Genomic DNA, 12,400 nt, shown 5'->3' with positions numbered 1-12,400 from the left:
CACAAGTATTTAACACTTCGAAACCACAGCAAATTCACTTGATTTCTTTCAAAAACATGGGGAAAAGGGTGTTTGGAAAAGTAATAATAAATAATCCAAAACACGACATAACCAAAAATTGCAAAGAAACCCATAAAACAGCAGAACATAGCAGAACATAACCCTAACCCACAACAGAAAAAGAGAAAGGAAGGGGCCTTCCCAAAGTCCCCTTGGTTTCAAGAGGATAATACATACGCAATAAAAGTGACTCAAACCTTCCATTTCACCCCCCTCACTTTTGAAATGAACACTTTGGTGATGCTGGATTAACTAAACCTTTGATCACAATGGTCAACAGTCCCTCATTGTGCTGACTTAAAGTGAATGAAATGCTAGAGAAAGTGACCTAATTTTTACTTTACTGGAGACATCCTTGAACAACCCTCAAACTCCACAGGTTTATAAGCGTTTTCTTTTTAAGCCCAGTACCCAACTGAGGCATTTTTCATCCCAACTCACAGTTTGACATGCACTAATGTTGTGTGGGGTTTGCACAGCAGGGCTGCACAGTCAGGCCAACGCTTATGACTGCATGAGTCAACAATCAATAAAATCAGTGGTTCAAAGGTACAAATTTGGGGCTGCAAATACTTTTTTTTTTTATCCCACTCTGCTGATGCTGAGCCGCCACTTCCAGTTGTGCTTGAAGGAACGAGGCTGGTTTCAATAGAATACAAGCAAAAGTCTGAGGATGAGAGCTTGTTTCATTCTCGTGGCTCTGCTTTACTTCTGTGGGCTCAGCCTCAGTCAAGGTAACACAAACTCGATGTTTTACACATTTGATGACTTTTAAGTGTTATGCATGCAGGTATGTAGTTTTTCTCTGTGTGTTTCTCTGTCCATTTCTGCAGAATGTGTGCGAGAGCTGCTGGAGAATGTGGATTTCCCAGGAACAGACTTGACTCAGCTGTACTCCCCTGATGTAAACCACTGTCAGCTGCTGTGCACCCAGCACCCGTCCTGCCTCTTCTTTACCTTCATAAGAGCAGACTGGACCCGAGATAACAGGTAAGTTGCAGGCAAATGATCATTGGAATAAAGTGGAGAAATACCAAGGAGGATTAATATATGTATACATTAAACATGTCATTAGACATTCTTTCAAAAACACTAAAAGTGCATCTTGAAATCTGTGAAATTTGAATGTTTATGATGAAAAACAAAATCTTATCCACCATCTCACAAAAGTTTGCCAAATATTGAGTGAAAGGTCAAACATCAAGTTATTTATAAAATAATTAAATGTAATTGTATGTTACAACTTACTTCAAGAACAAAAAAACTTACTTCTAATCTTTCAAGATTTATAACAAATATTAGTTTGTCACTGTTTATAAAGTGCATTTCAGTTATTTGGAAAAAAAAAACAAATTTATTTATTTTATTTTACAAACAAAAACCTAAAGTGTTCATATGCACTGGATCTGTGCATTTAATTGAGACAAATCTAAAAAAAAAAAAAAAAAAAAAAAAAAATTACCTAGGTCAGTGCTGTGTGTTTTGCTCTTGTGGATGTATTTGCACTTGTGAGTCACTGACCCTAGATGCACCAACCTCTCTCTCCACAGGCATTTCTACTGTTACCTCAAGTCCACTCCCTCTGGGCAGCCCAATGTTCAGAAACCACTACTGGGTGTCACCTCTGGCTATTCCCTCAAGCCCTGCGGTCCAGAGTCTAGTAGGGACTTAACAAGTTGAAGCACTTCCTAGAATCATTAGTCAATGAGTTATCAATAATCACACTAATTCCAACAAATTCTCTCTGTCTCTCTGCTTGGCTTTTTGTCTGTCAGACCCTTGTCTGTCTCAGGTGTACGAGAATGTGGACTTCTATGGAGCGGACTACCAAACCCTGTTCACAGTCAGCTATGAGGAGTGTCAGAGAGCCTGCACAAATGACCCTTCCTGTCAGTTCTTCACTTTTTTCAATGGAATCTTCACACCAGAAAAGATCAGGTAGCGTGAGACTGCAGAGGAGCTTTTCAACATTCCCAAAGACCTATGTTACCTCTCAGCGTTTTTTCTACACCATTTTCAAACACAGTTTCAGCAATGGCAGATCTAGGGAGTGGCATGCCATCCTGAGAAAAAGTTTTGCCACCCCAGTTTTGGTCAACCTTACAAAAGTCAGAAATTTATAACACCAAATCTCATCAATATCTGACTTTTCCCTGTCTCACAGCAGTCAGTGGCCTTGGTTGGGCTTTCTCTCTATAGGAGCTTGGCGTGAACAGATATATTTATTTATTTATTTATTTATTCATATATTTATTTATTTGTTTGTTTGTTTGTCGCTGGTTCGCTGGATTCCCATCTAGTCCCTGCCCCCTGCTGTCCCTTTCCCGCCATCCTGCTGGCTTGTACTTCCACATCTGCCCGCACTTCCTGCTGAATGAATTGCCACCGTTCTTTGCCCTCGACATTATTAAATCGTGGTTGCTGGGAAGTAGTCTAAACCTGTGCATCCCCTTGCTATGGGCCCCACCAAAGCCCTCTGCCTCCGCCATGACTCAGCCACCTCCAGAGATTTGTCTGCACTCCAGTCCTTGGAGGCCCTCCATGAGTGCTTTCACTGGGGGCTGTTGTACTCTAGTTTTAGATCAAATGGCACCTGTATTCTGCCTCTGCTTACTTGACAAGCATGTTGATGGCAAGGGCAAAAAGGATGACTGCCAGATGTCAGATATGCCAGACACTGCAGCGACGTTATCATAATGGTTAGCATGAGGTTCTTGATTTTTGCTGGGAACATAATGTCGATGTAGAGCAAGCTCAACAAGTTTGTGTGGTATGGATCTATACATTTGCAAGGTCCAGCCACCACACAGTCAGGTCTCTCTTGCCTTCACATGCGTCCCTGATGAGTTGTGTGACCACAGCCGGATATAAAGAGATCCCACGGTGGTGTCAGTAGATCTGTTGTTCAGGAGGTTCGTGGAAGTTAGTGGAAGCCATATTTCCAAGTTGTCAACTGTCTCTCCAGTCATCATCAAACTATTCTTGGTTGCCATCCAGTCTGTTTCTGCACATCACTAACTAGGCCAGGTTTTAAGATGAAAGCTACATCCTGCAGATGTTGCAGGATGTAGGTACTGGGATGTATCATCAGTGACGTGACTTGAAGTCATTGAGAGTTTCAGGTCTTTCAATATCAGACACCCTTGCTCAGGCAACCCAGCCAGGGCTGATCAGATCCCAGCTTTCAACCAGGCAGCCTTCACCCACAGATCTGCCCTTCTGATCTAGAGGCACCTTGTGGCTTTCTCCACAGCTTCAGCAGTGAATTTGATGGCCTTCCTCTTTGCCTCCACGGTAATGCCCAGAAGTGCGAAGGCTTTGCAGAATGAACACCCTGCAAATTAATAACGACTGACAGTAACAACGCGTTGTGTCTCAAGATCAAACTGTGGACAATATCATTGCTTCTGAGGAGTTTCCCTTGGGGATTTACTTCTAGCTGTGTAGGCCCTCCCATGTGCAGTTGATGTGATTATTCTCTTGTTATTGCTGCCAAGGAGGTGAAACCTCAAGCACAGGATTATGTGATTGCCCGCTCTGTCCATTTACTGGTCAGTTCATCAGCAGGATAGCTCAAAAAGTACTGGACTGATTTGCTCAACCTTTGTAGGACAGTTGGACATGAGCCAGCGGGTAAATTATTAATGTTTCAGGCCAATTGGCCTCAAGGTATCACAGCAATGGGTGAGCCTTAAAACAAACATGATTTCTAAATGCATCAGCACAACCTTGGTGACCTTTCCGTGCCCATTGAAAAGGGGCGTGTCCTATGAGAATAGCATTGCCAAAAAGGGGAAGGGCTAAGCCCAAAGAGGGCCGTTGTGTAGTTTCCAAACCCATCCACAAACCCCAGCTGGGAGGACGGTCAGTAATGGTCACTGATGCACATTGGTCTGCAACAGCCTGTTGTGTTGGGAAATTAACAAAAAAGACTATACTTGTATCTGTTTTCAGTAGTAGCATGGGGCTCGTTTTGACTTTGAGCCCCAATTCTTGGTCTTTATGTTGATTGAGACTTGAATTGATTATGCCCCTGTTGTGTATTCTCAAGGGGCCATTGACCAGAAACAGATCATAACTTTCAGCTTCAGCCGTAGTGGAGGTCTGCTCAGTACTGAGTGCCTTCTTGTTCTTTCCTTCATGTTTGTTTGTTTGCTTCTTTCTTTCTTTCTTTCTTTCTTTCTTTCTTTCTTTCTTTCTTTCTTTCTTTCTTTCTGTAGATACAAGTGCCACTTGAAATTCAGCTGGACAGTACCCAGGACTCCTATTGTAGAGGCAAAACCTGGTGTGGTGTCTGGATTCTCACACTCTTTACAAATAATGACAAATTCTGACACAGGTAAACACTCATAGTGGGTTGTTTTATCAGAGATTCTTGCAAGCTACTGCACGTGCTTTTTCGCCACATGTGTGCCTGAGTGTGTATCTGTTTCTACACAGTGTGCCAGGCCAGGTTTTTCCCAAATACTGACATCCCAGGAAACGACTTAGAGAAGGTACTCGCCGGCTCTGCTGAGCATTGTCTTAGCCTGTGCTCTGCTCATCCACGCTGCACCTACTTTTCTTACGTTACCTCTGATGGCAGGTATGTGTGTGTGTGTGTGTGTGTGTGTGTGTGTGTGTGTGTGTGTTTGTGTGGTAGCAGATCTATGCATGTGCTTTTACCATGCTGGTCATACAGGTGACAATGTCTTTCCCAAAGAACACTTGATTTTTACTCAAGTTTTAGTTTTAACTCTCTCCTGTATCAGGTGGGTGGAAACATGTCAGATAGTTTAGTAAATCACAGGAAACATTAGTTTATTTTGTCTGTGTTGTCTGACCGACAGCATCTCAACTGTCCTGGGGTCCGTTTCACAAAGCAGGTTTAGTGAAAACTCTGTTAGTCTGCTAACTAAGTCTGTTAAACCTGAAATGAGGGAAACGTTTAGTTTTCCGTTTCACAAAGGAGGTAACTCAAAGCAGAGAAAGAGGGGTAACTCTAGCCTGTTTCCCAGAGGGAGGTAACTTAAGCTCTCGGTCAGTTACCGCAGTAACAGACTCCATGAAACTAACCTGGTTGGGACCAGGTTTTTCTCATGAAACCTCAAGTTTCTCTCTGTGTCCACCCTCTTTCAGCCACACACGGTATTTAACTTCCTCATTCATTCAGTCAGCAGGCGAGTTTTGGCGTGGCATATTAGTTCTGCCGTCTGTTATTTAAAAAAAAAAAATTCCATTAGTAGTTAGGTGGCGACTTTTTTTCACGAACATGGCATGTCCTTTCGACGACTACATTTAAACTTACGCATTGACCCGAGCAGCAGTGTTCTCCCACGCTATCTCCCTCTCCTTTGCCGCTGCAGCGGTGTTGCACTTTTTTAAAAAAACAGGTTCAAACTCAGTATGTATGTATGAATGCATTAAGATTTCCAAATCAACTGGGGTGAAAAACGCAGCCCGACGCTTCCCCGTTGCCATGGTGAATCGTCAAATTGGGGCTCCATTGACGCTGTCTTTTTACAGCTGTGGTGCGCACGCTTAACTCCAGGTGAAACTACTCCGAGTTGATCAAACTAACTCAGATCAGCTGTTCTGGAACTGAAAACTCAGAGTTTCCTATCTCAGAGTAGATCAACTCAAAGTTCGGGGTAAACTTGGAATTTGTTGAACCTGCTTCGTGAAACGGACGCCTGGTGTGGTTAGCACCACCCATTAGAGGTCCCCTATAGAGGGAAGCATGCTAACAATCTTCTGCAACTACTGTTTCACCCTTTGTGTTCTCTACTTTGCATTATCTCAACAACATATTTGCGATATTTATCTTGTGTTTTGTTGCTGTTTAGTTCCAGTGACAGATTCAGTTGCTTTTTGAAGAGCAATCCAAATGAAATGATCATCAGTGCCAAGGATGGAGTCACATCTGGGATACCATCACGCTTCTGTCAGCAAGACAACAGTGCGTAGCCACTTAATAAATCTAATCCAAAAGAGGAGCAGAACTGATTTCAAATTTTGACAACGTTTCAATCATTTTGTGTGTCCTGTGCTGTGGGTTTTTCCTCTTCTGTACAATGATGGTCTTGTACCTTTAGATGGTACCTTTGTCCTGTCCTGTCTATTTCTGTGCCTTGTCCTGGTAATGCAGATCCTATACTAACAGGGTGAAGTTCAGGTGACTTTTATTAGTTTGCAACATTGTTTATACGTTTGATAAACAATGGGGAAAAGTTTGCTGATTTTAAGTCTTACTCTGTTCTTTCTTTATTAATAGGCTGGTTGAAGGATACTCATGACGGAGTAGATTTCCGTGGGTCTGATATCCGTTATGTGATGCTGGACGACCCAGAGACTTGCCAGACGACATGCAGTCAAGATTCCAACTGCCAGTTTTACACCTATGTCAACGAGGATTTCTTTGATTCTAACTATTGGTATACTTTATGCATACATGCAAACACACACACAAACACAAATAACTGTCAAACGCAGTTACAGTTGCAGTAAGGAACTTACTGCACAATATATCTACAGGATCTCAACTGAGTCTATGGGATGCTCTTTTGTATTTCAGCCCAACACTGTGACGTATAAAAAGGCTTATACAAATGTTTCACGCTGCCATGTAAATATTCATGTAATTGCTTTCACAAAACTGAAGATACTGTGTTTGATTTTGTGTCCTAGGCGTCGCTGCTACCTCAAGCGTGTCATCACCATGCCCGCTCCTCCCAAAGTTACCAAACTGGCCAACGTCGTGTCTGGATTCTCCCTGAGGAACTGCAAGACAGATCTGGGCACAGATGCAATCACACACACAAATGTCTAAACAGATTCTCAAATGAAACAGGGAAACCTGATTTCAGGGCAAAGAACATGTGTGATCTAATAAAAAGATTCAGCAGTGAGAAATTTGCTTACATGTGTTTGTTTATGTGCAGAGATGTGTCCTGTCATCTCTTTCTCTCATGATGGGTTGCACCATGGCACATTGTATCAAATGTGCATATTTAATGACAGAAATTAATCTTAGTTCTTTTATTTCACAAACAGTTCAGTGCAGTTCTGTGCTGATATTCATCAGGAAAGCAATCATGATGCAAAAAGCCTCCAGCTAAACGAGACACTGGTAGAAAGGGGCTTAAAAAAGGAACATGTGAATTCATGTGATGAGCAGGCCTGCAGAAGATAAGACTGCTCACCTGCTCTGCCTGACATGACAATATGTTCACTGATGAATATGTTTACTGAATTTTGGAAGTTCCATCAATATTTTTTGTGGGAGATGTGTAACATACCCTAAAATAAATTATCTGAAATTTGCTGAAATACGGATTTTGATTATGGGTTGAATGGCATTTGTAAGAAACAAAGGGAAGGTGATGATGATTGTTAATATGTCAAGATTTTGGTCAGGTTTTCCCATTTTTTATGAGTTTTATGTGTGTTACCAGCGTCAGTCTTTTGTCACCTCAGTGAGATGGCCTTTGTTTGAAAAAAAAAAAGAAAGAAATTGCTTGTACCCTGTTCAAAAGTTTTTTTTGTTTTTTTTTTTCCTCTCATAGAAAACACTGCCTTTTTTAAATTATAAAAACAGTTTTTTATGTTATAAAATATGATTTTACATAACAGAGTTTAAATATGAAGGGGAACAATTTCTACAAACCCAGAATGGGGTAATTTAAGGTAGAATAAAAATTACAAGCACATATATGTAATTAATAAACAGAACACATGGTTATGGAACAACACATCAGTGCTGAGCAAAATAAATTACAAGAATTCAATTTTCTGTGTCAGGCTGTGTTGACGGATTTAGTGCTGATCTAAAACACATGCAGTTTGTAAGAAAAGCTGGGAGGTCATTTTAGGTCACTTTAGGAATATTACTCAAATATTGCAGTGATAGCATAAGAAATTGAAACATATGATAATGATTTTGATGTATTATTATTATTATTATTATTATTATCGTCATCATCATTATTATTATTATCATTATTATTATTATTAGTAGTAGTAGTATAGTATTATTATTGTTGTTGTTCTTTGCTGTTGTTGTTGTTGTTGTTGTTGTTGTTTGTAGTAGTAGTAGTAATAGTGGTATAGCAGTAATATAGGGTGGTATAATTTGACAGAGATTTATGTTAGGCACGTCAACAGAGTTCAAAGAGTGTTGTGGTTCTGCAAGAGGAATCACTCCCACCGTCTTCTGCCAATGGTAAAAGCATGTTACGCACACCAAACTAGGCAACTTTTATCTCTGTCAAACCGAGACAGAGAGAGAGTATTATTTTACCACCAAGTGTAGCAAAGGAAGAATATTCACTAGCAACATTTTGTAATCACAGAATTAATGCATCACTGATTAAATATCGAGTTCCGGTGAAAATACAGCGACAACAACAAGCGCCTTTACTGTCACACCTGTTACCAAAAGCTGAGGACATTCAATCTGGCCACCAGGGGGCAGTTTATGTCAGCGAGAGGCGCTTCCGAAAGCTGGTGGACTGTCTTGAATCGTGTTTTGATCTTTGGCAATGTGGGCTGTGACGATACTGAGCCAATCCGGACTCCAGGAAAAGGCAAGATCGTATAAAACTAGAGTGCCATCAGGTTGCTTCACCGTTTGATTTCGCCCTCGTTTCACGGCTGTAAATCTGCGACGCGGTTGCGGTTCAATTTGATATCATGGCCAAAGATATGACCCTTCTGTGGGGCTCCGGCTCTCCTCCCTGCTGGAGGGTCATGATCGCCCTGGAGGAGAAGAACCTGCAGGGATACAACCAGAAACTGCTGTCCTTCGAGAAAATGGAGCACAAGTCGCAGCAAGTCTTGGACATGAACCCCAGGGGTCAAGTAAGTTCCAGTTTTATTATGCATAGCAGTCATGATCCAGTCTCAAGCATGCACGACAATAATAATAATAATGGTGATAACAAAAATAATAATGAAGCTATTTACTTTATTTCATTCTTTCCTCCTGCAAGCTTCCCTCTTTCAAACATGGGAACAACATACTGAATGAGTCCTTTGCAGCATGCTTATACTTGGAGGTAAGGCTCAGGGTGTTTGTGTGTGTGTGTGTGTGTGTGTGTGTGTGTGTGTGTGTGTGTGTGTGTTGAGGAGGGGATGCTTGGGGTGGTGGGTGTCAGGCGCACAGTCCACATGATGGTCACAGGGGTGCTGCTCAACAATACTGTGCAGCATTGTTGTGCCCTTTTTAATATTTAGGAGCATTCCCTGTCGCTGTGTGTGTTCAACAATACTGTGCACACAGTCCTTTGCTCGTGTTACATATCAACAACAATACCTGAGCTCCAGGAGGGACGGCATCACCATGGTTGCACCTTGTTGTCTTGTTTCCAACATCAGAGTCAGTTCAAGTCCCAAGGAACCAAGCTGATCCCTGATGGCGCCGCAGAGCAGGCACTGATGTACCAGCGCATGTTTGAGGGTGTCACACTCGCTGAGAAAATGGGTAAGTGGTGCCTACAAACATAATCTGGGATAAATTATCTATATTATAATAAATAATATGTGTTAGAATTTTAAACAGAGTGTAGGCAGGTCAAACTGTTGTATTTGGCTGAACTTATCTGGTTTCCTTTGGCCTGGCTTTGACTATGGGTCTTTGATCTGCGTTGTCCTTGGCAATACCAAACAATAAACTGGCGAGATGCCTTAGAGCCTCAGCCTGGGGTGCCTCAGTGTGACCTCAGCTTTAGCACAGATATTCTCTGAGATTAAATTGGTTAAAAAAAAAAAAAGAAAAGAAAAAAAGGGGAAAAACAGAAAAAAAAAAATCATTCTGAGACTACAAAATCACACATTTGCACAGTACCAGTAATAATCTGTGCTCTCATATAAGCAAGCCCAGGGATGCTGCATTCAGAGGGTGTTGCACAGCCTTGCGAACAGGTAGTCATTTTGAAAGCTCCACAGTGATTTCTCCCAGAGAATCACATGCTGGGGTTAGGGTCATGATACAGCAGAGAGAGAGTTATTGTCAGGCTGAATTCCCAGTCAGCTGCTACATTTCTTGTGTGCAAATCAGCTCTGATCTACACAATCAGACATACTGTTCCTTCTGTGCACACAATGTTATCAAAGTAGCCTCTTCCAAACATAATTTGAGCCACTTTCCTGTCTTCCTGTCGAATTTGAAGTTACGTAATAACGCCCCAACTGTGATTAGCACAAGAGCATTTATTGTGCCTTGTGCTGTGAGGAACCGCAGATGACTCAGCATTACATGGGAGGGGACAATCTGCAGATTAGAGATTAACTTTGATATCACTTACACCTCCCAGTTTCCAATGAGAGCTACTGCAGTGACTGGAATGCCTGTTGACATTTCTTTTAGCGAATGTTATCTACTACAACTGGAAGGTCCCGGAAGGAGAGCGACATGATTCTGCGTTGAAGAGAAACAGGGAGGCTTTAGTTACTGAGCTGAAGCTCTGGGAGGGATACCTGCAGAAGGTAAACACACAGACAAAAAATAATTCACGTACTGACAAAAGATACAGACCTGCAGAACCAGATGTCTAACCAAACAGGCTTTGTTAAACTAACCCTACATTCCTGTGCAAATATCAGAAAAAACAGATCTCTTATTTGGAAATTCCACAGGAGAGGCGTTCAAAGGCGAATGATGAAGTTGTGTATTTAGTTTTAATTATTGTTGATTTTCCCAGCCGCATTTGAATGCAGCATAACTCCGTTTTCTGTCCTCCAGCTGGGAGCAGGTTCCTACATGGCAGGGAAGAACTTCTCAATGGCTGATGTGATTGTTTTTCCGAGTGTTGCCTACATCTTCCGCTTTGGGTAGGTGGACTCTTCATCGGCCAAACTGTGGGGAATGTGAATAGAGAAATGGGTGAATGAATGAATACGATCACAATGAAAGTATAAATGCGTGATGTGAAGCTTGATGGCGTCCTCTCTCTGTTTTGTAGCTTGTCTCCGGAGCGTTACCCGAAGCTGGCAGAGTATTTCGCTCTGCTGAAGGAAAGGCCCAGCATCAAAGGCACCTGGCCTCCACACTGGCTGGAGAACCCCCAGAACCAGGACACACTCAAAGACCTCTGAGCCACACACCCTTCATCTCACACACTAACTGTTCCCGTGTGAGCAAATTCAATCGAGAATAAATATTAACAAGCCCTTTAAGTTTATATTAGCCCCTCCTCACTTTGCACTTCTGTAACTGCATCACAATATTGATATGCACTTCCTCTTGCACTATATTTGCTTTACAACCTGAACGTTCATGTGTTTTTTGCAAGTTGTCAAATAAAGATGGTCTTCTTTGCAATGTGAATGAAAGCAATAAAATCAAATTCTGACTATTTTTGCCTGCTTCCCTTTTTTGTCATTATGATCTGACTGACTTTCAAAACATGCGTATAAGTAATAATTTTGAAGAGCAGTATGGGTTTTAATGGTTCTTCTTTCATTACACTTTTTTTCTTAAGAACATGTTGGGGTTAATAAAGCTTGCAATCTGGAATCAGCTTCTTGACAGCAAAATGTAAATTTTCAACACCTATGGTATGCAAGGCATTAGTTACATGTTATTTCTGATACTCTAGGCACCTGCTGTAAAACTGCTGGGGTCAAAATGTCTTTCCGGGGGCAACTTTTTAGTCCTGCACCTCTTTGATTTTGACAGCAGAGGTCGCTAAATTTCAATGAACCACAGCAGCAGTCCTGTTGGTGTTCTTGCTATTATCCCATTCTTTTTCTTTTCTTTCTTTTTTTTTGTTTTTTTGGTCCTGCAGTTGTGTCAGTCATGCTTTAGCCATCAGGTGGTGGTGGTACACAGTTTGCCCTGGAAATAATACACATTGGAGAGACCTGGGACAAACAACAAACTGGAGTGCCCAGACATTTTCTTGTCAAAGTCCAACAAAAAGATGTCCTCAGGCACATATCACACAATTGAGTGAGTAACAGGCTACCGCACACCGTGTTGACTTTATTTAGTTTTTATTTCAAGTGAACAACACGTTTCGCCTGTAGCGTCATCAGGTTCGCTCAGGTATGGTCTGAGCTGACACAGGTGTGACTAAATCACCTTCCAGTCACATGACCATTGGTTCTTAAAAGTCATAATTTTTCAAAATGCAATATGATCAGGTGAGATACCCTCCCGTGTATTTAAATACAAATTACATTACATAATAAATGATAGTCTCTAATAAAAACTAATTAAGCAAGTGGCCAGCATCTTAAGCTTATTACACAAAGTCATCACAAACATCCTAACAGGCCTAAGATGAGCAAATAATCATAGAAAATTATACCATCTCCATACCATAATATAAGTGTAGTGTTTAAACACCAAAATCCCATG

The 12,400-nt window shown here is 41.5% G+C and overlaps 2 protein-coding genes across 2 annotated transcripts; both read left to right on the top strand.

The window, feature by feature from the left end:
- Nucleotides 1-733: 733 nt before the first annotated feature.
- On the top strand, nucleotides 734-6,868 carry LOC115367302 (coagulation factor XI-like). The gene is made up of 9 exons (XM_030062973.1): nucleotides 734-794; nucleotides 894-1,050; nucleotides 1,611-1,720; nucleotides 1,836-1,998; nucleotides 4,281-4,399; nucleotides 4,501-4,645; nucleotides 5,904-5,998; nucleotides 6,314-6,473; nucleotides 6,727-6,868. The coding sequence occupies exons 1-9, from the start codon at nucleotides 734-736 to the stop codon at nucleotides 6,866-6,868; spliced, it is 1,152 nt and encodes a 383-aa protein (XP_029918833.1).
- A 1,758-nt stretch (nucleotides 6,869-8,626) lies between these two features.
- gstr (glutathione S-transferase rho) lies at nucleotides 8,627-11,389 on the top strand. The gene is made up of 6 exons (XM_030063905.1): nucleotides 8,627-8,898; nucleotides 9,030-9,095; nucleotides 9,415-9,520; nucleotides 10,406-10,524; nucleotides 10,781-10,869; nucleotides 11,001-11,389. Exons 1-6 carry the CDS (start codon nucleotides 8,731-8,733, stop codon nucleotides 11,131-11,133), a joined length of 681 nt encoding a protein of 226 aa, XP_029919765.1. The 5' UTR covers nucleotides 8,627-8,730; the 3' UTR covers nucleotides 11,134-11,389.
- The last annotated feature ends 1,011 nt before the right edge of the window (nucleotides 11,390-12,400 follow it).

This window comes from Myripristis murdjan, chromosome 11 (genome assembly GCF_902150065.1).
Source record: "Myripristis murdjan chromosome 11, fMyrMur1.1, whole genome shotgun sequence".
In the NCBI taxonomy this organism is placed as follows: Eukaryota; Metazoa; Chordata; class Actinopteri; order Holocentriformes; family Holocentridae; genus Myripristis; species Myripristis murdjan.
Note: the sequence above shows the minus strand (reverse complement) of the source record. Positions and strands in the feature narration are given on the sequence as shown.